The sequence below is a fragment of the Ochotona princeps genome, chromosome 17 (genome assembly GCF_030435755.1).
Source record: "Ochotona princeps isolate mOchPri1 chromosome 17, mOchPri1.hap1, whole genome shotgun sequence".
Taxonomy (NCBI): domain Eukaryota; kingdom Metazoa; phylum Chordata; class Mammalia; order Lagomorpha; family Ochotonidae; genus Ochotona; species Ochotona princeps.
In genome coordinates, this window is record NC_080848.1 from 14,183,557 (window position 1) to 14,210,303 (window position 26,747).

The 26,747-nt window shown below is 58.0% G+C and overlaps 1 protein-coding gene across 1 annotated transcript in view; it reads left to right on the top strand.

Annotated features, from left to right (window-relative positions):
• Nucleotides 1-1,947: 1,947 nt before the first annotated feature.
• The window catches only part of CRHR1 (corticotropin releasing hormone receptor 1), a 30,377-nt gene continuing 5,577 nt past the window's right edge, over nt 1,948-26,747 (top strand). Inside the window, exons 1-4 of the mRNA XM_004597292.4 lie at nt 1,948-2,086; nt 18,040-18,127; nt 21,699-21,818; nt 23,833-23,918. Coding sequence (XP_004597349.1) covers nt 2,054-2,086; nt 18,040-18,127; nt 21,699-21,818; nt 23,833-23,918 — 327 coding nt within the window. The 5' untranslated portion in view covers nt 1,948-2,053. The remainder of the gene's footprint in view (nt 2,087-18,039; nt 18,128-21,698; nt 21,819-23,832; nt 23,919-26,747) is intronic.

Genomic DNA, 26,747 nt, shown 5'->3' on the forward strand with positions numbered 1-26,747 from the left:
TGTCAACTCATGGCCAGCATTGTGGAGCCGAGGGTTAAGCTGCTGCCTGCCATGCTAACATCCTGCATCAAGGTGCCAATTCCAGTTCCGATTCCTCTGCTTTGTTCCAGCTTCCTGCTAATGTGCCTGGTGGAAGGTGACCCAGGAAGAAGACCAGGGTGGAGTTCCTGGCTCCTGGCTTCAGCTTGGGCCAGACATGGTGGCAATTTGGGAGTGAATCAATGGATGTAAGATTTCCCACCCCTGACCGTGTGTGTGTGTGTGTATTTTCAGTAACTAACTCTCAGGAAATAGTTCATTTAAGCTCAGTTGAGCCCCCAATGACCCTAGAATTCTGGCAGGTGTCCCTGTTCCCATTTTATAGATGAGAACACTGAGGCTATACAATACTTTTCCATGTCTGTGATGCCTGTGAGTGGGTGCACCCAAACTCAGACCCAGGTGTCCGGCTCCAAAGCTTGCCCTCTCCCAGACTCCCCTTGCATTTCTTTCTGGCTGCAGAGAGTATGTTGGCATTCTGGAGGTACGTCCACCTCTCCTGGGACTGGTGTGGTGAGTCAGCAGCTGACTCAGCATCCACCAGCTCTGGGGCACTAACCTATCAGGAAGATCTGCAAGACGCAAGGCGGTGTGCTTCACCTGCCCTGTGTGACAGGGCCAATGTGACCAGCTGCCTTACTGGGCAACGCCCCTCTCCACTTCTGTGCCTGGGCCCTGAGGGGAGGACTACGAGTCATTTATCTGCAGGTCTTGGTTTTCTTACCCTCGAACCTTGTGCCTGGGGCCACACGACCTCTTCTTGCTCCAGTCGAATATTGGTTGCATCCATGAATACACAGAGTCTAGGCCATCCTGCTGCGTGCTGGAGTGGGAGGGTGGGGGCAGAACGCAGCAGCCAGGCTCAGGCTGACCACCCCCTGGGACCATGCTCCAGCCTCAGTGCTCCCACTGGCTCTGGAATGAGTGGGGGCCACTGAGAGCGCTGACTCTGAGGGACAGAATGAAAACGTCTGTGCTTCCCAGCGACACTTTTTTCTAACTCCGACAGGAAGGCGAAAGACTGAAGGGGGGCATTAGAAGTTTTATCCCCGAGAGGGTCTGGAGCTCACCAGAGATGGGGTGGGATGCGACCTGGAGAGCCAACCGCATCACGACCCCTACCCCAGACCTCTAACGACAGGGGGAGCTGGGGCCTCCGCCGCGCCCGGGCCGCCGGGTTCCCAGCTGCGTTCCCGCGGCCGTAGCGCAGTGCGCTCAGCGCCGCCCGCCTCGGCAGCAGAGTCCTGATGGAGGCGGTCACCACCGCGCCTTCTTCATCTCGGAGTTCCTCAATCCAGACAAGGGGCGAAGTTTGTAAATTGATTGAACAAACGAATAAGGACTCTTTATCCGGGGCTTCGCGTCACCGCGCGCACCGGGCGTGCCAAAGCCGCTGGAGTGGGCATGGGGGACATCCGGGCCGACTGGCAGATCCCGCCTGCGCCGGGTTCCCGCGGCGGCTGCGCTCAGTCGGATGGCCCCATTCCCCAGCCCCCCACAGCCTCGTTCTCGCACGTTCACCTGGACCCCTCAGTTTCACACACCCGGTTCCCCGACCCCCATTTCCTACTCGCTGGGACCAGCTTCGGCCCGGCGGGAGGCGGGAAGCTGCCCCCTCTCTCGCCACTTCCTACCCCTCCCGGTTCCTCCGGGCTGCGGCTGCCGCCACCGCTCCCCGCAAGCCTCGCGGACTGCCGCAAACCGGGGCGCAGAGAAAGGCGGCCGGCCGGGGCCGGGAGGCGGGGCGCGGAGGCGGGGCCGCAGGAGAGGGAGGCGCGGGAGGGGGCGGGCAGGCGGCTGGGGCTAGCAGCGGCCGCGGGTCGGGCTCGCTCGGGAGACGGCCTCCACACCCGCCGGGGAAGGGGCGAGGGAGAGCCCGCCGGGCCGGGCAGGGCTGCGGGGCCGGGAGCCCCGCCGCCCACCCTGAGACGCGCGAGCCTGCCACCGCTGGTCAGCCCCTCGGGGATGCCCGGGAGACCCAGGGAGCCAGCATCTTGACCTAGCGAGCCCGAGGATGGGACTGCGCCCGCAGCTCTCGCTGGTTCAGGTAAGAGCCAAGCCGGCCAGCCGCGCGCGCAGGTCTTCCCAGCCCCGGGTCGGCGCGGGACGGGCGTGGGCTGCGAGGCCGGGGGAGGGGTGCAAGAGGAGCCGCCGGGGGTGGGAGACGTAGGGGACAGCCTGGCTTTGGACCTTTGGAGCCAGGCTTCGGTGGGTAAGGGGAGAAGTCGGGTGGAAAAAAGAGGCGAGTGTGCGGCGAAGCTGCCAGCACGCTGGGGAGGAGGGGTCCGCCCACCCGGTGAGTTCGGTTCACCCCCATCGCTGCCTTCAAACCATTGCGCCCAAAAAGGGCGCCCTGCGGTCAGCTCCTGGCCTGGTTCTGTCCCTTCCCCTCCGCTGAAACCTCTGCCCGGGACGTCAACGCCGCCCTCGCCTGCGAGCCCTGGCTCCACCGCACTATGCCCGGGGAGAAGCGGGTGCCCCAGGCAGTGGTGGCGGCTCCTCGGAGCGGCGGGCCAGCGCGTGGTTCGTGGCAGCCGCTCCCTGACCCTCGGCCCCGGAGGGTCGCTCCCGCTCGCTCCTGCCCCAGCTCTGCGACGCAGCTAGGCACCCAGAGTTTAGGAAGTCACTGGACTGCACTCCCAGGTAGAATTCGGAGATGGCTGCTGGCCTGCAGGCGCTGTGCGCCCAGGTAGTCGGTATTGCCGCCGCCCCCAAACACCCCCAGCCCGGGTCGCCCTGGGTAGCTGGGTGCCCGTGTGTCCAGCTGGAGGGCGGGGTGGGCTTGGCCAAGGGTCTCAGGAGTCCCTCAGGGCTGGCGTGGACAGTCTAAGCCACTCACGGAGAGTCCACCTAGGCGTTCTAAAACAATTCCATTCGAAAGCCTCGAGTGGATTTGGGGGAGGGTTCAGATCGCCAGCCAGAATTTTATCCCCCCTCAGTTATGACAGCGGCTGTGCATAAACCCACTCACAAAGTGGTTTGAGTTAAGCCACCCAGACTGAACATGGCAACCGCTGCTGCTTAATTCTCTTCCTCCCCATCCTCATGCCGGCACGTGTGAGTTGTTTGTGGAAGAGTCGGAGGGTTTTCTCCAACCATATCCCCACCCACCCACTCCCATGCCCATCCCAGGGCTCAAGGTGAACCTAGAGGCGATTTTCTGGGTGACGAGAAGGTTGTGGAAATAAAACCATGCCCAGCGCCTGAGTGAATGTCGCCGAGGGAGATGGTTTCCCCAAGGCTTGTGTGTGGCCAGCCCTGGTCTAACTACAAAACGGTTAGATGGAATTCATTCTTTCAAATGGACTGCGGGTTTCATTTTGTTTCAAGCTTTATATGGCAACATACCCATGTTCTTTCTCCCCTGGCCTTTCGCAGAATTGTGTGGGAATCTTTGTTTAGGAGGATGGCGTTTATTCTAAAAGATAATGAATCTTTTCCTTGTGTTGTGGTGCGGCTCCTGTTCACCCACAGGGTGCCTTTTTGTGGAGCCCAGTAAATTGGTGGGTATTCGGCAAACACCCAGTAAGTCAGGGATGGAATGTACATCTCGTGCTGGTTTCTATTAAAGAATTTGCTTTTTTTCCCCCTGTACTTGTATTGATGGAATGGGTACAATTTGCTGGGCATTGTTGTGCCTGCTTTGCAAATATTAAGTCATTCATTTCTCATAACCTGCTAGGAAGTTGCAGTCATGCCTAAGGCCAAGTTCAAGGTCCAGGTCTGAGGGCCAGCGAGGGGTACAGCTGGCATGTAAAGCTGAATGCTCTGAGCTAGGGCTGTGCTCTGCTAGGGTTTCCCCAAAACACTGATTCTGAGCCACTTTCATCTTATCCTGGAGTTCAGGAGGTTTTGCCAGAGTGAAAGTGTAACTTGGGGTTCGGGTAACCCCCAGCTTTGTGTTTGTAAGGTCAGCCAGGGCTGAGGGACTCTCTGTCCCCTAGCAGCTCGGACATGGGGGGCTTCTCACTGTCCTGTTTGCAGAACCCTGAAGGAACCTGTGACAGCCACAAGGAATTCAGGGAACAGGAGTAGGGAGTGAACCAAGGAGAGATGTGTGCATTAGTGTTCCCAGGCAAGGGGCGGGGGATGTTACCCCCCGCAACTCATCCTACCCCAGAGGCGGAGCCCCTCTGATGGGTGGCCACCCATCAGCCACAGCCTCCCTGGAGGTGTCAGTGTGACCCTGCAGTGACCTGAGGGCTGGTGAGGGTCAGGCCTAGAGGATGAGTGGCAAGGAGGGGGCTGGCTTTATTGCTACTGTTAGGATTGGGAAAGATTCTGTAGCAGTAAGTAGAGTTGGGGAGCCAGAGCTCTAGCTACTGATAGTCTTTTAAGAATAGCCCCTGGCGGGAGGGGGGAAAGAATAGCCCCTTGAGCTGTCTTCTTCAGGAGGTCTGGGCACCACAGTGCCAGGGCCTGTCCTGTGCATCATGCACAGGGTGGGACCCTACTGTCCCCCACCCCAGGAGTAGGGTAGTTCAATGACATGTCTTCCTGGCAGCCCGAGAACTTTGCCTTCCCTCCGTGATTATGCCTTGGGTCCTTTCCAGGTTGTTTCTTGGGTTAGATCATTCAGAGCCAGGCTTTCGAGGGGAGCATTGGCAGGAAGGATGAGGAGGGCAGGAACAGGGAGATCAGGGTAGGGCCGGAGCAGTTGGGGGCCTGGCTGCAAAACCAAGGGCGAAGTAGGGAAGGGGGCGGCAAAGGCAGGCCACACACTGACTTGATGTGAACAGCAGAGGCGTGGCTGGCTGGCCCGTCCAGGCACCAAGGAACATGCAGAGAACAGCCAAGCATACCTGTCCTGGAGTCCAGGTGCAAACTCTGGTTTTTGCTCCTCTTCCTTAGAGAGCCTGGACAGCCACCCAAGCTCAGCAGTGCAGAAGGTAGGCTCCTTGCCGCTGCAAGCACCTGTGGTCCTTCAGCCATTGGAGTGGAAAGACCATCAGCCTAGGAGGCGGTGAACCTGACCCTGACCCCTGCTCCACCTGCAGTCAGCTACACAACTTCCTCTTCCTGGGGATGCCCTGTCTCACAGCAGTGTTGGCCCCTAGGCATGGGTCTCCACAGGAGGTCTGTGTTTCCACAGGGACAAAACAGTGTAGCCAATTCACTTCCCAGCTCTACCCCTGGGTGGCTGAGGGACCTTGCTTCTCGGTGGTTGGATGTGCCTATTCTGTCTGAATGCCAGGTCCCGGGTGCAAAATGGGTGGGCACCTAGGCTGTGAGGTCGCAGTGAGAATGACATGATTGGGCCCAGGACAGTGCCTGGAGCAGCCTCTGGTTCCCCAGCTGCAAGGTGGCTGCTCCACTGGAGAAGTGGGGAAAGGCGAGCTGCTGTCTGGCAGGTGTAGGTCTTTCATCCTTAACAGCCCTGGGCCCAGCAACCCCTGGCACACAGTAGGTGTTTGGCAAAGGTTTGTGCATGGAGTGGGTCACTCACTGTTGTTTCCTCCAGTGCCATGTCACCAGGGCGACTCTTGCTGCTGTTTGCACAGGATGCAGAGGTTGCGTCACAGCCGAGCGGGAGGGGAGACAGTGCTGGGAAGACTAGCAGTCCCCCTGAATCCCGCTGTGGTTATTAAAAAAAAAAAAAGGCAGGGGGTGGGGAGACAGCACACAGGCACAGCAGCAGCCAGCAATGAGTGGGGAGGTTTGGGGTGCAAGTCCAGCCCTGCACTAATCTGCAGGGGGGGTCCCTGGACAGCGGGTGGTCTGGGGTCATGTCTTGTTCCCCTCTCCAGAAGTCGGGAGAGCAGGGGCTCCAGCTCAGACCCTGCCCTCACCCTTCCTGGTGTCTGCAACCGGAGGGATGAATCTGAGCGAGCAGTAAGGCCAGGTGAGGGTTTGGCTTTCTTCCTTTTCTATTTTTGTTTCAATTTATTTATTTTTATTTGAAAGGCAGATTCAGAGAGAGAGAGGTCTTCCATTCGCTAGTTTACTCCCTAGATATCTGTAATTAGTAGAGCTAGGCTGGTCCAGAACCAAGAGCTTCTTCTGGGTCTCCCATGTGTGTGCAGGGGCCCAAGGACTTGGAACATCCTCTGCTGCTTTCCCAGGCCACAAGCAGGGAGCTGGATGGGAAGTGGAGCTGCTGGGATATGAAGCAGCACCCATATGGGATGCCAGCACTCAGAGGATTAGCTTGCTACACTGTGACACCTGCCTCTGCCTTCTTTCCTTTTAAGAACCGCAGCTGGGCCCAGCGCAGTAGTGTAGCGGTTAAAGTCATCATCTTGCATGTGCTGTTAGGTCCTCATAAGGACTTAACAAATGCTGGCAGTTGTGCCTGCTTAAGGAGTCTCGCCAACTTGTCCAGTGTGGAGTGGTGAAGGAATAGGGGCTGGGCAACAGTGCTTGGCACTCAGTCTCTCCTCCTGTGTCAGATAGAGACCAGCAGCTGAGCTCGGAGGTCAGGGCATGGGGCCCCGCCATGGTCCGCTTGCACCCCTGACATACAATAGAGACCTGTGGGGAAGACAGTAGGCAACTTGCTGATGCGAATGATCATTTTGAAAGTGACGTGCTGGGTTCTATCAGGCAGTAAATGGTTAGCTGTAAATGGTGGCTGCTTTGTTGAGAAGCTGAGAAGAAACAGCAAGGGAGGGAGGGAGGGGAAGGCCAAGTCCAGCGAGTAGGACAAGCACTTCTTCTCTGTGAAATGGGCGTATTGGGATCCAGCGCCATCACGCAAATGCCTCGCACACAGAGCCATTGATTGAATCCAGATCTTTGGCCAGACATGTTGGGCAGCTGTCTGCCCAGCAGCCAAAAAAAAAAAAAAAAACAGTAGGTTCTGGGAAAAAGGAGATCTGAGTGGTGCTCCCTCTGCCCCATCCGTGCTGGCCATGTCACTAGCACATCCTGACCCTGCTGGGTCCTGATGGCCACCTCTCCTAGACAGGTGCATTAAAGGTGCAGTTTATGGCCAGTACATGCCCTCCTGCCCTCTCCCACTCCATTCCAACCTCCAGCTTCTGGGCCTACGCCAGTGCACTTAGGTCACAGCCCAGCCGAAACACTGGCTGGACCGGTCCAGCTGCTTTCTCTGGGCTGAGTAGCTGCAGCCTGGAGGCTCCCGCAGGTTGTTTCAGGGGTGATGAGAATTCTCCAGCCTCCTCAGGAGGGGCTCAGGTGTGACCAGAGGCCTTACTGGCTCAGTGGTACCCAGAGGCTCCTGGCATTCCCGGAGCAGCCCCTCCCTCTGTGGAGACAGAACTGGGGAAACAGCCTGTGAACGCAGGCCCAAGGTTGGGCAACAGCGAGGGGCTGGGCCATGAAGGTGGTTTTGAGCTCCCTGAGGATGGGCTAGGGGCCCCGTCGTCCACTGGCTAGGCCGCCCAGCACTGGGAGGTGTGACTCCTCGGAGCACAGACCTGGCCCAGTGCAGGGTGGAGGTGGAGGTTATTACAGAAGATGCGCACACAGAGACATGCACCTATGGGTGCAGGCTTGAAAACATGTGTGCATGCACACACACACACAGCCTCTGGTGCTGCTGAACTAGATAGAGCTGGCTGGGGAAAGTCAACTTGAGAGGGGGAAGGGCCTGTGGGTTCTGGGGAGGAGGAGACACACGAGAGAGGTGACCGACTTGTGGACTCCTCTTGGCCACCCTTGCTTTTACTGTCTCCATGGCACATGGGCTCTGGTTCTGGGACTAGAGCTGGTCTCCCAGAACTCTGTGCTCATGTGTGAGTCTGGATGAAAGGGGCTCTCCTCCCTGTCCCATGCTGTCCCCATCACAACCCCACCAGGAGTTAGAATTATGGTCTAACTGTTGCCTAGCAGTCATTCGCTCCTCGCCCCTCCCCTGTCTCATACACACACTGATCTTTGGGGAATGCATCGTGTTGCATCCTGCACCCCCATCACTCCCTCCAGGTTACTGTGGTGCCAGCTCCTGGCCAGGGCTGCAGGACTTGACCCCCCAGGGGTGCAGCTGTATTCCAGGAGTTGCGGGGATGGCAGTGCCAGGAAGTAACAGATGAGACTGCCGCCATGGTCACTCTCTGACTATGCCTGCCCTGGGACCTGAGGGCTTGGCCACGCCTCTTGTCCTGGTAGGTCTTGCAGGGTGCCTGCTGCTGGTTCCCAGGCTTAGGCTGAACCCTGCCTTGCCCTTCCCCCACCCTCCCACCATTCCACCGAGTCCCTCTGCATCCGTCTCCCAGCTGGTCCCAAGCCTGGGCCTGCACCCAGGGCCCCAGAGAGCCACAAGTAACCCTCAGAAGTGGAAGACCCTTCCTCCTCACCTCTGACTATCTATCTGCTCAGGCTCCTTCGACTCACCTATGGAGTCTCCATTCTTGCTGCCCTGCTGCCTCTCCTGCTTCTGTGGCCCTGTCTCGCTGCACTAATTCTCATCTGTAGTATCTGCCTCCTCCAGGAAGCCCTCCATGGAAGCCTTTGCTTTCTACCTTGTCCTTCTAGGAGTAGGCTAGCTCTCTGCCATGCCCATGGTATAGTGTCCTTGCCCTGATTCCCATCCTTGATTCTAAGCTCTGCCTGAGCCAGGAGGATTCCTGGGCTGTACACACATGACCAGTGCATGGTGGCTGCCTCTTGCTGAATGACCCCCTGACCTGGAAGGGGTGTTGTGGTGATGGGAGACATCGAAGTGGGAAGCCAGCTGCAGGACCCACTGCCTTCACGTGGGGATTTAGGGTCCAGTGACTTGTCGGGGCTCCATTGACAGCCCTGCTTATGGCGTGCTGCTTCCTGGGGCTCTGGGTGGGGCTGGCGGGAAGGTTGCAGGCTGTGGGTCCAGGGCACTTTTCTTTTCTGGCTGAAATTGGCCGAGGTCTCCAGGTAGCCTGGAGCTCTATCCCTGCCACTGCCTGGGCTGTATGTGAGGCAGAGTGGCCTGGAGTCCCAGCATCTGTGGCTCCCCTGTGTGACTGCTGGGCTGGGAGCACTCTGCTTCTTTCTCCCAGCTGGGGGACCCACATAGCCCAAGTGCCGTACTGTTGCTGACAGGCTCAGACAGGGCTGGGCTGGGGTGCCTCCCACCCCAAGGAACAGTGCACCCGAAGCTGACAGGGCAGGAAGCCTGGGTTTGGAGCCAGCTCTGCCACTTCCTGCCTGGGTGACCTTGGGCAAGTCACATGCCCTTTCTGGGCTTCTTACAGGGCCGTAGTAGGGGACAGAAGAGGAAGGGCTGAGCAGTGAGGACCCTGCCTGCCCAAGGCCCAGGGAGTGGGGCCTGCTGCTGGCACAGCTGGAGTCACTCCCATAGGAAGCCTTCCCAGGGGAGCTGGCCACTGCAGGATGCTGCAGTGGGTGGAACAGACTGTGGGAGATGGGGGATAGGGGAGGGGATGTGACCGGACACCCTGTGAGTCCAATGACAGTGACTTGGTCTGGAGGCTGCGCAGGAGACAGCTGGGTCACCAGTATGTGTGACATCCCAGCTGGGACACGTCTGTGTGGAAGCTTCCAGGCTTCTTGGGGCCACACTCTCCACCCACGGCTGGCAGGTGGCACACCTTGCCGGTGCCCCTCTTCCCACCCTGGAAGCAATACTGGGAGAAAACCCCACGTTGGAGTCATGACTCAGGGTCGTGACCCCTGGATCACTCAGGAGACGCTAGCTGACTTGCTGTCTCTTGGCACCTGTTGTCGGCCGTGGGATGACCGTTCCTTTCAGCAGCAGGGTTTAGGTTGACGAAAGCGGCAGAACTGGGGGGGACACCTTCCCCCCACCCCGTCATCTTGCCTGTCACCAGGCATCTTATCCTCCAGGTGAGAAAAGGATTTGGGACACCCAGGGGGTGGCGGGGCCCCTGAGCCAAGGGAGGCCCCTTCTCCTCAGGGGTTCACAGCACTTTAGCTCCACCCACTTCCAGCTCCCCAGGGGTGCAGGGCCCAGCTCTCCCCCTGGCCTTTGGGGTGTCCTTGTGGACAGGCAGCTGCAGGGCTGGCAGGGTGGGGAGGGCTACAGCTTCACCTCCCTGGGTTACCCTCCCAGCCTCACTGGAGGGCAGTGGTGCTGGCTAACTGCCATCCTGCTCTATCATAAAGTAGATCCCTTCAAAGACACCAGTCCTTCTCCTTTATCTACTGACCTGGTAGGTCCTCTTTCAACTTCCTTTATCTACTTTTTTTTAAAAAGACTTATCTATTTTTATTGGAAATCGGATTTACAGAGAGGAGGAGAGACAGAGAGAAAGATCTTTCATCTACTGGTTCACTCTCCAAGTGGCCACAGTGGTTGAAGCTGAGCCAGTCCGAAGCCAGGAGCTTCTGCCTTGTTTCCCACATGGGTGTAGCTTTCCCAGGCCACAAATAGGGGAGCACAGCAGCTGGGATACGAACCAGTGCCCATATGGGATCCTGGCACATGCAAGGCAAGAATTTTAGCCACTAGGCTACTGCGCCGGGCCCTATCTACTTTTTTTTTTAATGTTTATTTGTAATCTACTGGTTCACTTCTCAAATGCCTGCAACAGCCAGGGCTGGCAAGGCTGAAGCCAGGAGCCAGGAACTCCACCCTGACCTTCCACATGGGTGGCAGGGACTCAAAACCTTGGGTCATCTTTTACTGCTTTCTCAGGCCATTGGCAGGGAGCTGACAGGAAATGGAGCAGCCAGGGCTCGAACCAATGATCCAGGACGGCCAAGGCCAGGTCCCTGCACCCCGATGGCGGCTGGGGACTGGCCAGACGTTGCAGGAGGCTGAGGGCCATCCCTGGCTCCCCCACTAGCACACCTCTGGCTGTCGTTGAGAATGGATCTGCAGACACTGCCAGGAGTGCCCTGCCAGGACTAGGTGGCCCTGAGTCCTTCTGATGCCACAGTAAGGGGGGCACCTGGAGAGTGGGAGTCAAGCACGTGAGGACACATAGGCACCCTGTCGGCCCATAGTACCCCCATTGCTGGGGTGAGGCTGGAAAAAGGGGGTTTCTCTCCCCTAGGTCAGGTGCCAGCCTCTGTCTAGAAACTTCCAACATCACCCCATTCACTTCCCTGAAGGGTGCAGAAATGGGGGCTAGGGTTCCTAATCTTTGACCCACCCCCCTTCCTGACCAGCAGCCATCCTAATGTGGCCTCTTACAGGAGGCAGCTGCGTCTGCAGCACAAACAGCCTCACCCTCTTGAGCCTGTGTTGGTAAAATAGGAACCCACTTCCAGCCTTGAGCCAGTTCATTCTTCTACTCTACCCTCCCGGCCCTTGGCCAGGATGCAGTCACAGCTCCTTACAGGGCCGACTGTTCCCCAGGCACTGGAGTCCCCCCTCCACACTTCTTGGAGAGCAAGCTGAGATCTCACCTGTGTGACTGGTGTCTCCGCAGCTGTCCCAACACCTCCTTCTGCCTGCCATTCCCACGGGACCTTCCCTCCCAGGTCTGGGAGGCCCGGCTCATGGCTGTGCATCAGCTCCCAGCAGGATGGGGTGGGGCAGACCAGAGCCCCAGGCTGGGGTTCCCTCCCTAAGAACCAAGCTGAACCGCTTCCCAACCCTCTGCCCTACCACCAGGTCAGCCTGCCTTCCCACTGCCAGCTCTGGGGGAGCCAGGCTGAGACCAGGCACCAGAATCCAAGGTAAAGGAAACCTGTCCACAGGGCTTGTTGGAGAATACAGGCTTGGGGTGAGGAGGAACAAAGGCAGGCAGGAGGCCAGGAGAGAAGCAGCCTTTGTCCCAGCCCCTGCCAGTTACTGAGATAACACCCTGGGGCGTCACTTTCTCCACCAGTGCCAGGAGCTTAGGCCAGGAAGGGAGGGTGGAACACAGCCCCGGTGGGCAGAAGCTGAGAGAAATTCCTGACAAGAGGGGGGAAATGATGTGCATGAGGGCAGGTGGGGTAGGGGGTGGCAGGGTTCCAGACACCCACTGTGCCTACCTCTGTGTCTGCAAATCAAGGCGTCCATGGGGCTGCTTTTGCCGTGGATCTCCGGTTGCCGGGAGCAGAGCAGCTGGGTGCAGGCACACTCCTGGCCTGAGTTGGGAAGGGAGCAGCAGAGAAGGTGCGTACTGTGTATGCTGGGCCCAGGCTGGCAGGGCACCACCTCCCTGCCAGGCCCATTTACAGATGGAGAAGCTGAGGCATGGAGGAACTGGGTGACTGACCAAGGCTACATGGGGCTCCCTAGTCCCCTAAAGAGAGATCCACACTTCCACTCACTGGAAGACCCCAGGACCCAAGCGGGTTCAGACCCAAGGGGACAAAGATCATGACGCTCTGCACATTTCACAGATGGAAAAAATAGAGGCAAGGAGGGCATGGGGGTGTGACTCATCTACCGACACAGAGCAAGTGGGCGAGGGTCAGAGCAGGTTCCCAGCCCTGCACTGCCCATCCCAGTGCACTCTTCCTTCAATATAACTGCTGTGTCCAAGGTCGGGGCAGAGGAGAGATGGCCGCAGCGAGCTGCCCCTGGGCAAGAGGAAGATGGGCAGAAGGGGATGAGCCTGCTGTGACCTGGGTCTCAGCATGGGCGGGGCCAGCAGAGGCCTGGGGGCGGGGCTACCCAGACGGCCCCTCCCCTCGGTAGGCAGGAGATTTTTTCCTTCCATTTCTCCTGCCATGCACAGCAGCAATTTCAGCTAATTGGATGTAACAATAAATGTTCTCTCCCCTGCCTGCACTAAAGGTCTTGCTGCTCCCCTGTTTTAATTGAGGGGGGGTTAGTTTGAGCACAGGCTCTTTGCCTTAAGTGGGGACCAGGCTGGGAGTGGGGATGGAAAAAAGGCTGAAGGTCCTGGGGGTGCAGTGCCCGCCTGGTCTCACCCTAGCCAGCCTGTCAGGCACTTCCTGTGTGGTGCCCAAGGAAGTGGGGGTCTCGGCCCCCCATGCTCAGCTTGTGTCGTGAACCCTGGCTTGACCCCCTGAGTGCCACTGCTGGCATTCTCATTCCCGCAGCCACAGATGCCTGGAGGCCTGCACAGTAGACTTTGGAGAAGCTGGTTCTGTGCGTGCTTTATTCCTGCAAGCTGCAGCCAGGGAGCCAGAAATCTGGCGCTGTAATCTGTGACCCTTCCCAGTTTCTGCATTTAGTTTCCTGCTCTTGGCTTTGCCTCACGTGGGCTGCACCTCAACAGTGAGGTGGGAAATGATGTGCAGTCAGGCTCTGGGGCGCTCTGCATCTGAGGGCCCGTGGGAGATGGGGGGGTGGCCAGCAGGAGGCAGTGCTGGCTGGAGGCCTTGCATGGGGGTCACTAATCAGGGCTGCTGGGAGAGTCAGGCCCCACAACCCTCCCCCAGGTTAGGGAAGATCATAGAAGCCGACCCCGGCCTAGAGTGGTCTACTCAGAACAGGTGTCCCCTCACCTACCTCTGCTTGCCAGGCCTGAGTCTCCACACCTGCAGGCAAAGTTACTGGCCAGTGTGGAAAAGGCTGAGGATCTGCCAAGCCCAGCCTCTGAGCCCTTCATGGCATTCTGTCCCACCCTGCCCTTGTCTGGCAGCTCAGGACTCTGTGGGAGCCTGCCCTGTGGGCACAGCATGCTGCCCTGGGTCCATTCTGCTGTGTGTGCCCACCCTCTTGGTCTCCTCCGAATCCCCGTCTTTCCCCCAAGATCATGAACTTAGCCCTGTACTCCTGGAGTACAGAGTACCAGCGAGGGGTTTGTGGAGATCATGAAATATGGTGGCCTTCCCAGTCAGCCAAAAACCTGCTTCTTTTCAAGCTAAAAACACCCTTTACATAGGGACATTAATGGAAAGGTTGGGTAGGGGTGGGAAGAGGCAGGACAGGCTACAGCCCTCTCTAGCCAGCCCAGAGCAGCGCTGTGGGGAGGGGCAGCCTGCTGGGTCTAGAGGAGCCCTGCTGGCACTTGTTTGTGTCCCCATCCCTGTGACCTCAGTGTGTCCACTTCACAGATTAGAGTCGGGGGCTCACTCAGGGCGGCACAGCCAGGGGCACGACTGGGTGCCTGGCTTTGTTGGGCCACCCCAGTCCTGACCTTTGGAAATTGTGGGGGACTGTGGCAGGAGGCTGGCCCCCTCTCCTGGTCCTCTGGAATACTTGGGGGCCAGGCCCAGCTGCTTCCAGGCCACCCTGCCTCCCCCTTTGTGACCTTCCTGAAAGGTTAATCACCACGTCACCCCCTTCAGGGATTGCACTCTTGTGCCTTAAAGCCCACCCAAGCCTCAGCCAAGCAGTTATTTATGGCTGCTAATAAGCATTTTCTGGGTGTGATTAACCTTTATGCAGGAGTTGCACTGGGAACTGGGATGGCAGCTTGGCTGGCCTGGGGGCGGTAGGGGGAGCTGGACAGGCAGCAGGCAGCTCCACCCCTGCCCCAGACCTGCACTGCTCCACTTCCTCTTCCATCTTTCCTGTCTGCGCCTATCCTAGCCTGCGCCTGGCCACACTGCAGGCACCACCCCCTGCTGTGTCCTTAAGGTTAGACACGGGCGCCCTGAGGACCGGATCCTGGTCCCCACTTGGCTGCTCAAAACAGTTCCTGACCTTGAATGTGACTTTCACCCCAGCTGTAAAATGAAGCCTGCTGTGCTTCTGGCAACACAGGAACCTCCACCTTCTCTACCAGGCCTGCAGGTAGTGCTGGGCTCCAGCTGCCACGCACCTGTGTCCCGCTCAGATCTCATCTTTAAATGATCCCTGGGGATCATTTTTTAAAGAAGCATTTATTTGAGGGAAGCGTGGTGGCATAGCACGCTAGTCCCCCACCTATGGCGCCTGTGCCTTTAGTGCACCATGTGGGTTCCGGTTCCTTGGCTACTCTACTTCTGATCCAGTTCTCTGGTATGGCCTGGGAAAGCAGCGGAGGATGGCCCAAGTCCTTGGGGTCCTGTAACCACATGGGAGATCCAGGGGAGGTTCCTGGCATCTGACTTTGGATTGGGTCAGCTACAACCATTGTGTCCATTTGGGATGTGAACCAGTGGATATAAGACTTTCTCTCTGTCTCTCCTTCTCTCTGCAAATCTTACTTTCAAATACAATATATAATATGTATATTTAAAAAGATGCATTTATTTGAAAGGCAAAGGGCGAGAGAGAGATCTTCCACCTGCAAACTCACCCACTAAATGTTTGCAACAGCTGAGCTCAACCAAACCAAAACCAGGAGCGTGGAACTCTGCTCAGGTCTCCCTAATGTGTGGAACCCACTCATTTAGGCTGCTGTCTGCTGCCTCCCAGGTACAGGAGCAGGGAGACGGATCAGAAGCAGAGGCAAAGGCAGGGCTGGGTCCCAGGCACTCAAATGCAGAATACACCTGTGTCAATCAGTGGCTTAACCTGCAACGTCCCCCTCGAGGCACAGAATGGAAGTGGAGCCTTTCCGGTGGGCTGGGGCACAGAAGCAAGGCTGTAGCTGGCAGTGAACCAGGTGCTCTGCGAGCCTCAGACTTGTGGTGCCACTTCCATCTGCCTGAAAGTTCGGTGTTTCAACACCAGCTCTGCAAGGAGATGGGCTGGGGTGGAGACAAACACTTGAACTTCCATGTGATTCAAAACGCAGCAATGCGTGCAGTTTGGCAGAGGGATGGTCAGCTAGAGCGCTCCATCCATGCCGGGGTCTGCCAAGGAGCGAACTGCTAGCGAGTGCTCTGGAAGACAGGGCTTCTGTGGCCTGGCCTGCCCTTCACCCCATGCGTGACTCAGAGGCGTCTGTTTGCAGAGGAAATTAGGAGCAAACTGAGACTTCGGGGCAGCCTTTGCCGTTGGAGAAAGGACAGCACAATGACCGCTGCAGGGGCAATAGGCAGACATAGAGAGGAACCGGCAGGAGAGGCCGGAGCTCCCTGTAGAAAGAAACATGACATTCTGCAAACCTTCCACGGAGGGAGAGGCAGTGTTAGCCTAGGTGCTGCTGGCTGCGAGTCTAGCAGCCAGCCTCGGCTGGGAGAAGACTATGGTGGCGCTGGGAGGTGTCCCAACGAGCAGTGTCAGGGTGCTGGGCCCCTGACCCTGAGGCTGGGACTGGGGCTCTCCAGGGAGTGGATCTGCTGTGATGCAAGAACCGGGACTTTGGCGTGCCTGCTGTCTGCTCCAACCAGGGCGCATGGGTGCTGTGTCCTCAGGCAGGGCACAACCAAGACCCACTCCTGGGAACTGCAAGGGCACAGGGCCCAGGACTGGGCCTGTGATCTGGGACAGGTGCTCAGGGGAGTGCTCACGGGACCATCTGGTCTTGGGGGACAGAGGGGGCAGGGTGGGATGAAGCCAAGGGTAGGGGTTGTGGAACTGCAGAGTTCCTGGGCAACAAGGGGACCGAGGTGTGGGGGTCACAGGAGGAGCCAGCGAGCAGGAGAGGCAGCCTTGGAGGTCGGGGGTGTGGAGGGTGGCCTTGCCCCCGGGGGTAGGGTCCAGCAGAGAGGCGGACCCCCGAGAAACCCGAGTCTGGTTGTGGTGGGCGGGGTGGGGCCCGACTCCGCCCCCTGGGCTGAGCTGCCATTGAGTCAGTGTGGGAGCAAGGAGGCCCATGGGCGGGATTCCCTGGTCCTTCTAGAAGAAACCTCTGGCCCAGCAGCTGAGCTGCCTGCCTCTGGGGACAGAATAGAATGTGGTTACAGGACCCCAAGGACTTCGGCCATCCTCCACTATTTTCCCAGGCCATACCAAAGAACTGGATCAGAAGTAGAGTAGCCAAGGAACCGGAGCCCACATGGTGCACTAAAGGCACAGGCGCCATAGGTGGGGGACTAGCGTGCTATGCCACCACGCTTCCCTCAAATAAATGCTTCTTTAAAAAATGATCCCCAGGGATCATTTAAAGATGAGATCTGAGCGGGACACAGGTGCGTGGCAGCTGGAGCCCAGCACTACCTGCAGGCCTGGTAGAGAAGGTGGAGGTTCCTGTGTTGCCAGAAGCACAGCAGGCTTCATTTTACAGCTGGGGTTTTTATTTATTTGAGGGTTGGAAAACAAGACAAATACAGCACAAACTCCCATCACTGCTTCACCTCTGAAATGTTCCCAAACATGGGCACGCAGTGACCCAGGGTGACCCTCAGCAGGCAGCTGAGCTGGACTCGTGGTATGGGCCCTGGGCAGGCTGCGGTGGTGCCAGGCCTCAGAGCCCCGTGGCTTCCTCCCACTCCATGCCTGCATTTCCATAGAAATTGAAAGGAAAGCCATTTCCTCATCCCTCTAGAGACTGTGGGGCTTCGTTACTGATGAATAAAGTGTGGGAGAGTCCTTTGGGGTCCAAGAGACGGATGCCCCATCACAGCCCCGACCTGGGAGGTGCTGGGAGGGTCCTGGGTGCTCAGTACTGGGCTGGGGGCAGTGCAGGCCTGGGGTTACTCTGGGAGAGCAGAAAGCACAACAGGACAGGGATTGGATAAGCCAAGCCACAGGGGCTCAGACAGGTACTAGGGTCAGAGTGGATGATATTGGGGTCCAGGCAGGCAAGGACCAGCAGGTGCAGGGGACAGGCTGTGACCAGGAGAGGGGACAGCTCCCTGCACCTGGGAAGGCAGGTGGCAGAGGGGGAAGGCACCATGGAAGAGACGGGGTGGGGAACGCAGGGAGACAGGATCAGCAGGAAGGTAGATTCTTTCACAGGACTGCTGAGGTCCTGGGGTCCAGGGAGGGGTGGGATGCATGGAGGCCTGATTGGAAAGGGGGAGCAGAGGCAGGCAGTGAGGCCTTTTTCTCCAGTGTGTCGTGACAAGCTGCATCATAAATAAGACTTCAGGATTTTTTTTAAAGTCTTTCAAAGATTCATTTCATTTATTTGAAAAGCAGAGTTACAGAAAGAGAGGGAGAGCTTCCATCTGCTTGCTTATCTTCCCAGTGCCTGGGGAAGCCAGGGGCTTTATCCAGGTGTCCCATGTGGGGGACGGGGCTCAGGCCCTTGGACCCTCCTCCGCTGCTTTCCCAGTCTCATTAGCGGGAGCTGGTTCTGAAGTGGAGTCGCTGGGACCTACCCTGGAATGCATATCAGATGTTCATGTCCTAGGAGATGGCTTGACTTGCTGTGCTACAATGCCAGCTCCAGGACTTCAGTGTTCTGACCCTTTTGCCCCAGCCTGGCCTGACCTGGCCTAACTCCGTCTCCCACCTCCCTGTGCCCACAGGCCCTTCTGCTCCTGGGCCTGGAACCTGTCTCCACCTTCCTGCAGGACCAGCACTGTGAGAGCCTGTCACTGGCCGGCAACACCTCTGGTGAGTCCTCCCTCCCCTCCTCCTGAGAGACCCCAGGTTACCCCCATGCACTGGCCACAGGTCTGGAGCTGCACGTTACACTGTCTCCTGCAGCGGAGGTGCCAGTCTCTGCTGTCTGGCAGCTGTGGGTAGCAGGGCTGCTGTTCCCTACTGTTAAAAATGCCCCAAGTGGTGCCAACTCCTTACCAGGCACTGTTCCAGGAATCCGAGGTGGATTAGCCCAGTTAGTATAGTGACCTTTGAGGCAACTGCTGCCATCCTCACTTGGCATACAGTGCAGCTGAGGCCCACAGGAGCCCCGGCCTCAGCTCAGGCAGCCACGGGCTCCTGGGTCACTCCGCAGTGCCCGATTCTAGGTCTCCCACACCCGTGCAGCTGCAGGTGCAGATGCCTGGATCACCAACCGTTTGCAGAACGCTTTTGTAGAGCTTTTTCTTATTCTCAAACACCGAGTGTCGATGCAGCTGTGGAAGCCGGGGCAGGCCAGCACTGTCTGCAGCCCAGCACTGCACAGCCAGTACTGCACAGCCGGTGCAAGGTCCTAGCTTGGGGCAGTAGCCCTGGTCAAGGCTGCTGCTGGCAGAAGCAGAAGGGGGTCCCTGGGAGACTCGTTACTCTCTTGCTATTCGTTTTCCTCTTCAGGACTTGGTTCACCCCACTCGATTTGTCTACTGAGCACCTGCTATGCATCAGCTCCCTCCCCCTGTAAGGCACAGGGGGAGTACAGAGGGGCCCACAGTCTGGTCTAGGAGTCAAGTTCACAAGTGCAAGTGCTTGGAGGTAGATTCAAGAATCGGTTCCCCCATCTCAGTGTGGCTGCCACCTGGTCAAACTACAGCTCCTTCCAGGGCAGAGGGAGTGGGGCTGGTGAAACTAGCAGGGGCTTAGAGACGGCAGGCTCCTTCTCCAGATGTGCCAGCTCCTCGGAGGTGCTTTGTCTGCCCTGTCTTGGAGCTGGGGACCCAAGGGCCACAGGAATGAATGTGTCCCGAACTCCTTGGAGCCTGGTCGCCCACTGTAAATGGGATGGGTGAGGAGGGTGACACCTGTCTTAAGAGTCTGTTATGGGGCCAGCTGTACTGGGTCCTGGGCAGGATTTCACCAGCTGTAGAGGGCAGAACTGCCATGGTCCCGGTAACATCAGTGGGCTTTTGCAATGTTTCCTGTGTGGCTGCACAGAGGCAAGGTAGGTGCTCATCACAGCAGGTGCTGGGGAGGTAAGGACAGGAGGGACGTAAATCCCAGAAGCCTTCCTGAAAGAAGAGGTTTTGCAGTGCATCTTGAGAGGGACTGGCAGCAAAGATCAGTGCTGTGGGTCGAAGCAAGAGCTGATTGAAGACCAGTAGGTGGGTTTGGCGGAAGGGCCGGAGAGTGGGGAGGAGGCTCTGAGCCTGAGGCAGCTGGCAGCAAAGCTGGCCGAGCTGAATTGTGAGGGCTGCAGAGGGAAGTTCTAGAAGAGTCTGGTGTTCTAGCAGAGAGAGCTGACAGGCCCCTTCCCCAGCCTGCCTTCCTGCCAGATGGGCTTCAGGAGAATGTTTCCCTGAGCCCACATAGGTGTCGCCTTGAGGCAACAGGCAATGCTGAGGGTCTTCGTACCCTGTGATGTATACCCAGAGCCCCGATCCATGCCCCCGGTCCACCCAACTGCCTGGCAGGCATTCCGTCACCTTCTAGAACGACCTCTGTTGGCTGCCATTTGCCTTCTGATGCCAAGCCCTACCCTGATAGGCATTGGTAGAGACAGATGGTGGGATGGGCGGAGGGGCCGGGCAGATGGATGGTGTCTGGCCGGGGTAGCTGGCATTGAGCTGAGACCTTCGGGGCTGCCAAGGAGAATGTGAGTCCCCCTGCTGCAGAGGCCTTGTCCTGTCTCGGAGCCCGGATATGGCAGCTCAGGCATGAGCTGGACCACACTGGGCAGTGGTAAGGCTGGTGACTGATGGAATGAGACTTGGCCATGACCAGCAGCCAGCAGCCACTCCCGTCCCTAACCTGAAGGTGGAGCCTGAGAATGGTGATTCCTGCTCACTAATACTTGCCAAGGCTTCCAAATCATTGGAACAATGCAACCGGAAAGTCCTGTTGCTCTCCATTAACAGTAGGGGAACCTGAGGCTCAGAGAGAAGGCTTGCCCAAGCACATACAGCTGGACACTGGCCCCAAGGTTGGACCCAATGGGCTTGATGCTGTCAGTGCCACATTATAAGGCCACCCAGAGAGGCCTGGTGCCCAGAGCTAGGGTGGCCAGCCATCCTTGTAGTGTCCCACATGCACTAGGGGTTGGCAAATTTGAGCTCCAAACATTCCTTTCTACCTGCTATGAGCCTGGCACATCCCTTGTCCTGAAGAATCACCCACCTTATGGCTCAATCCCAGCCAGCCAAGCAAAGACAAGGCCGCCCATCCTTTCTGTGCCACCCTCCCTGTGCCTGATGTAGCTCCCACCCCTTCAGCCCAGAAGCACTTGGCATACAGGGCAGCTGAGACCCTGGCCTCTGGCTGCGTCCTGTGTGAGCAGCCCTGGCCAGGTTCCTGTCCTGGGGAGAGGAGCGGATGGGCCTCCCACCTGGCTCATCTCAGTGACAGCAGGGCAGCCCGGTACTCCATACAAGGAAGGCAGGGAAGTCAGGGGGTACATGTGGGAGGTCCAAGCACCATGCTGGCCAGCTCAGCCAGGTCTGGGGGACCACATCCCACCCCCTACAACTGAAGTTCCAATGAACTTAGGTTTGTCCCACACCAAGAGGTGCTTCTGCTAAGGGAGAAGGTTTGGACATGGCCTTGTCCTTGCTCAGGTGTGAGCCTTCAGAACTCATGAAAGCCATGGGCCTTCTGACTTTTATGACACAGGTACACGCCATGTCTTCCCTTGCATCCTGGGTCCTGGTGAATTCATGAAGCTCCCAGTGGACTGGGATTAAGAATGTCTGATCTGGTTCCATTTTGTTTACCTATAGGTGAAGCACTAATGACCAGAGAGGGAAACCAGCTGCCTAGTGTCACACAGCACTCTGGTAGCAGAGCCTGTGAGATTTCCCACTCCCCAACTCCCTGCTGTCCCCTTCTCTGTCTATCCTCTCTTAAGGTCCAGCCTAGATCAGAGCATGAACGAGGCTTGCTCAGTTACCACTGTTACAGGACTGACTGGAAGCTTCCCTGCGACATGAGCTGGCTCTTGCTACAGGACTAGGGCATATATGGTTTGGTTCCAGCAGAGACAGGGGACTGGGCCTGTTCCAGAACGTTCTGGGAGAGTTCCACAGCGCCAGTCTGCCACTGAGAGAGGCGCCTGGAGCGTGCTTGGCCTAGTTCCATGTGCCATCCACAACTTCCAGCCTTCCCCTCTTCTGCTCTGGAACCCACACTGGCTCCCTGATGCCATAGCATCAAGTGCAGACTCCTCCCCCTAGTACCTTCCCTGTGCTGGGATCCTTACTGCCATCCTGTCCCCAGTTGAGCCATGCGTGTTGACCACTGGGGTGGTGGGCAGGCCTTGGGATGGGGGTCCCTTGCCTGCCTGGGGCCTTGGCTGGGAACCCTGCTCTGCCTCACCTATTGTCTCTGCTCCCAGGATTGCAGTGTAACGCATCTGTGGATCTCATTGGCACCTGCTGGCCCCGGAGCCCTGCAGGGCAGCTGGTGGTGCGGCCCTGCCCTGCCTTTTTCTACGGGGTCCGCTACAACACCACAAGTAAGGGCAGGGTCGGGGGGGGCAGTCAGGGTGGGACGAGGTGGGAAATGACAGGAGCAGTAATGATAGCACTCATGGGTGGGTGCAGCCCACACCTGGCCAGGACCAGCTCTGCATTCCACTGAGTGTGCTGGCTCCCACCACGTCCCTAAAAGACAGCGTCACCGTTACATAATTCGGAGAGCTGAGGGAGCTGGCCAAGGTCACTGGTGGTGACGCTGGAATTTGCACTCAGGCCTGGCTGGCATCCCTGTTGCAGCCGGCAAGCCAGGTTGGTTTGTCTGAGCCTGCACAACCCTGCGATGCATAACAGGAGCTGTTGGAATAGCCCCAGCCTCACAACTGAAACCCCCAAACTTAGAGAGGTTCCAGGGCCAGCCCAGTCCCCCACCACCCCACCCAGTGGCTGGGGTTTTAGATCCAGAGGCTTGACTTGCAGCCCAGGGGAGGGGACAGGACTGGCCAAGGGTCTGTTTTGATACTTGGTCCCCACGTCAACCTCTGCCCCTCCTGAGGCCTCAAACCCCATGGCCAGGCTTTGCAGTTCCCTGCCATGCCACCTGCCTCACTCAGGTTTCATTCACTCACCCCTGTTAGTGACTCAGGCCCTAGCTTACAGAGAGAGCAACAGCTGCAAGCAGGGGCCCTCACCCACACAAGCAAGGGAGGAGGAGGCCCCCAGCCCTGTGCGGGCTGTGTGCGGCCCCTGAGGCTGTCCCTGGAGTCCAGTGTCCCCTCCCATGCTGGGCAGGGTATGTGTGTGTGTGTGGCAGGGGGAGTCCCTCCATGTGGGGTCTGCCTTCCCGGGATGGAGTGGGGAACCCCTCGCTCACTGCTGCAGGACTCCCGGCTCCTCCCTCTTCTGCTGCCTCCCTCTTCAAAGGGAGAGGAAGCCGTTCCAAAAATACCCTTTTCCCCTTTTCTCGCTGGGCAGCTGAACACAAAGAGGTCGCTTCCTCCTGGCAGCTGCTCCTGCCAGCCTGGACACTTGCAGCCCCTTGGTCCCCCATCACCAATGGGGGTGGCCCAGCCTTGGGGAGGAGAGAGCTGGCAGGGAGGCAAACTGTGCATCACAGAAACTGTGCCTCAGGATATGCCAGGATTGGAACCCAGGCCCTAGTCCTGGCACTTCCTGGACCTGGCAGAACCCCTGGGGTCCTCTGGCCCTGTAGCTGCCTCTTCCCCTTCAGGGGCTGCACCCTTCTCTTGCAGGTCAGCAACTCCACCACCTCTTGGCCAGCTGTGGCCCATGGGCTCAGTCCTGCCTGAGATCAGGCCACAGACAAGGCAGGGGGCAGGTTGGGGGCAGATGGACATTAGCTTGGCCCCGTGTCCCCACTGGCCAGCTGCAAGCAGAGGCGCTCTACATGCAGAGGCCCAGGAACCTTCAGCTGGAGGCCAGGCCGTGGGCCCTTTGGAGGTTTGGGGTGGGGAGAGGTCCAGACCTGGATTCCTCCCACCCCCACCCAGCATCTCCCTCTGATCCTGGTGTCACCAGCAGAGCGTCCCCTGTCCCAGCTGGTGGTCCCTTGGGAACCAGGGCTGAACCCTATCCAAGGAGAGGTGGTGGCCAAGGTCAACTACACAGGTGCCTCTGGGCTCCTCTTATCCTCCAGCCAGCGTGGCCTGCAGTTGGAACCAGAATCGGCTGCCAGAAGCATGTTTGGGGCTGAAGCTCTCGGTGAAGGAGCCAGGCCGGGAGCAGGGGTCTGTATTAGTCTTAGTGTTTAGACTCCTGCTCAGCTCTCTGGAGATTCTAGAATACCTGCCATGTGACCTCTGTTTCATACAGGCTTGCCAAGAAACAGCCAGAGGCACCTGCCAGCTGTGGTGGGGGGTATGGGGGCAGAGCTGTGGCCGTTGCAGCCCTATTGGGGTCAGTTAGCAGAAAGAGCAGGAAGATGGGGAGCGAGGCAGCCCCTTTCCCCAGCTTGACTCCTGAGACCCAGGCCAGGCAGCCCGGAGATGGCACAGGCGGAGGGGTACTGACTGCTCTCCTTTCTTCCTTTTGCAGACAATGGCTACCGGGAATGCTTGGCCAATGGCAGCTGGGCTGCCCGCGTGAATTACTCGGCGTGCCAGGAGATTCTGAACGAGGAGGTGAGTCTGAGCCCGCCAGGCTGCCCTGGGGGAGGTGTGGGTCAGGGCCCCCAGTGTGAGCCTGCAGCAGGCGGAGGTGGAACCAGAGCCCTTGGCTGGCCTGAAAAGGGGTGTCCAGCACAGAGGCTGGGCAGGCTCTGGCCAGTCGGTCCCACAACCTCAGGTTATTGCGCTGAGAAAGTGGTCCAGTCTGAACCTGAAGGATGGGGTCCTTTTCACCCAAGCTGGTTAGCGGCGCAAACAGGTTCCCTTCACCAGAGGGATGGGGGCTTGCTGGCATCTCAGAACCCGGAGGGCTGTCTGGCAGGAAACCCTGCCTCCCAGCAGGGTGGGGGCTCCTTCCCTGGCACACAGGAGAGGAATGTAGAAGAAAGGAAATGAGGCTCCTGTCCCCAGGGTGGGACACGGCTACAGCCACAAGTCCTGAGCCTGCATCACACCTGCCTGGTGTTTGGTAACCCTGCTGGGTGCCCAGGATCAGAGGCAGATGGACAGTGGTCTCTAGTTCAAGGTCAGACCACACCCCTCTCCCCCACTCCAGAGAGGCAGGCGTCCATCCCCTCCTGTGACAATAGCTCATAGTTCTTCATGCCTCCCTCCCTGTACCCAGTCTCCTGGTCGTCAGAGCCAGCCACAGAGGGGTCCTCCTTTCTCCTGCTCTCGCCTAAGACCTTCCCCACTAGAGGACTGACGGGGACCCTCATGGCCCCCCATTTCCCCTCTTCACCCTCCAAAGATTCGGGGACAGGGTCCTGGACCCCTGGCCACCAGCAGAGCCAGGGCAAGCAGGGTTGGGGGTGTCACTGTCATCCGCCCATCTTGGGAGGTGCAGTGAGAACAGCGGTGGCTTTGGGGACAGTCTGGAATTGGAGTCTGGCCCAGTGCTTTGGTGCCATGTGACCTTGAGTAGGTAATGGAACCTCCAGGTCCCTACAGTGGCTGTCAGGGATTCAGATCTGTGCTTCCCTGGTAAACAGGAGAGTAGCACTGAGGCCCATCTCCCACCCAGCAGCGCTGGGACCCAGCCCCATCTGCCCACCTTCCCCCACATCCCCCACTGGCCTGGTTGCCTAGCGCACAGGGAAACGGACTCATTTCATTGAAAAGGTCACTCTTTATGCCTGGCTGCCCGCCCCCTCCCAGAGCTGGGAATTATAGTTGACAAGTACAGGTTTCTCGGCTCTGGGTCCAGGCTGAGTCCTAATTAAGCAGCAGTGTCCTGGGGCATCACAGAGCAAGGAGCCACAGACAGTTAGCCGTGAAATGGGACGTGTGAGGGCACCCAGAGGCCAGTGCCCAGAGTCCTGCCCCCAGGCGACCATCACCTGGGGAGCTTGATTCCCTCATTGCCCGGCTTGGGAATGGCACCAAGGCCTGGCACTGCCATGCAGTAACCTCCATATCTTGCACACACATTGTCTATGGTCACTTTAGTCCCTACCCACACCCTATTCCTGTCCCCCAGGCTCTGCTGAGCACCTGATTGGGCCTGGCACATCCTGGGCAGGCACACATTGTTGGGACATGAGAAGACTGGGGCTCCAGACTATTGCCGGGGTTCAAGACTGGAATGGGGGGACAGAAACAAGGATGTTTTCCACCCTGCAGGGCCCTATCCTGCTTGCTTTTCTTTCTTTTTTTAATTTTAAAGATTCACTTATTTGTTGGAAAGGCAGAATTACAGAGAGAGAAAGAGATTTTCCATCTGCTGGTTCACTCCCCAGATGGCTGCAAGGACAGGAGCTGAGCCCATCTGAAGCCAGGAGCCAGAAGCTTCCCCCAGGTCTCCCACACAGATATAGGGTCCCAAACACTTGGGCCATCTTCTCTGCTTTCCCAGGCCATGAGCAGGGAGCTGGATGGAAAGTGGAGCAAGTGGCAGCCTTCCCAGGCTAACACCAGCCTAACACCAGTCCCCCAAAACCTACTTTTCTCAGGACCCAGGAGCTGCTTAGGGCCCATGTTGCTGGTTTAGGAGCCCCACTTGGATCCCAATGTGGTGAGGAGCAGCTCAGGAAGCCCTTTGGGGTGAGCTATGGTGGGGCTCTGGCAGGGGAGGTCTTAGAGTCCCACTCCCAGTGTGGTACCAGCATAGGTTTGACATCACTGTCCCATGGGACAAGGTTCTGTCCTGCAGAGTGTGGCAAAACCAGTGGGGCAGGTGGTAAGATCCCCTTGTCCATGTTGGAATACCCAGGTTGGATCCCTGGCTCTGGCTACTGAGGACTCAAGGAATCAGGTTGCCATCATCCATGTGGGTGGCAGGGGTTGGGTTTCCAGCTTCTGACTTCAGCATGGCCCAATCCTAGGCAATGCAGGCATTTAGGGTTGAAGGCATGACCTGCCAGATGAGAGATTTCTGTCTTAATGCCTTCCAAATAAAAAAATTAAATACATGTATTTTGTGTATATAGAAATACATATTAAAATTAAACACACATATATATGTATATATAACTGCGCAGACATTAGCCTGAGTTAGAGTCTGTTGAGAGCAGAGCAGGGTGGCCCCAGCCCAGGCTGTGTTACCTCCCTCAGGTGCCTGCTGGGTTTCGCTCTGCACACGGCACAACCATAAAGTGCTGCCTAGGCCCTGGCTATTCTTGTGTATTCCTCAGATGTCCCCACCAGCTCCACATGTGTTGGTGGCAAGCACAGAACACCTGTGGCAGGGTGCTGGGCTTCTCCTGGAGGGTCCCTGGCTGCCCACGGGCTGTTCCTGGCTTGTCCTCAGCCCCGGCCGCCTCTCTCCAAGACAGGCCAGGTCTCTCATTGTCCTTGGGAGTCTCCCAATGTCACTGACTGTTGTCCCTTGGGATATCCTTTGGT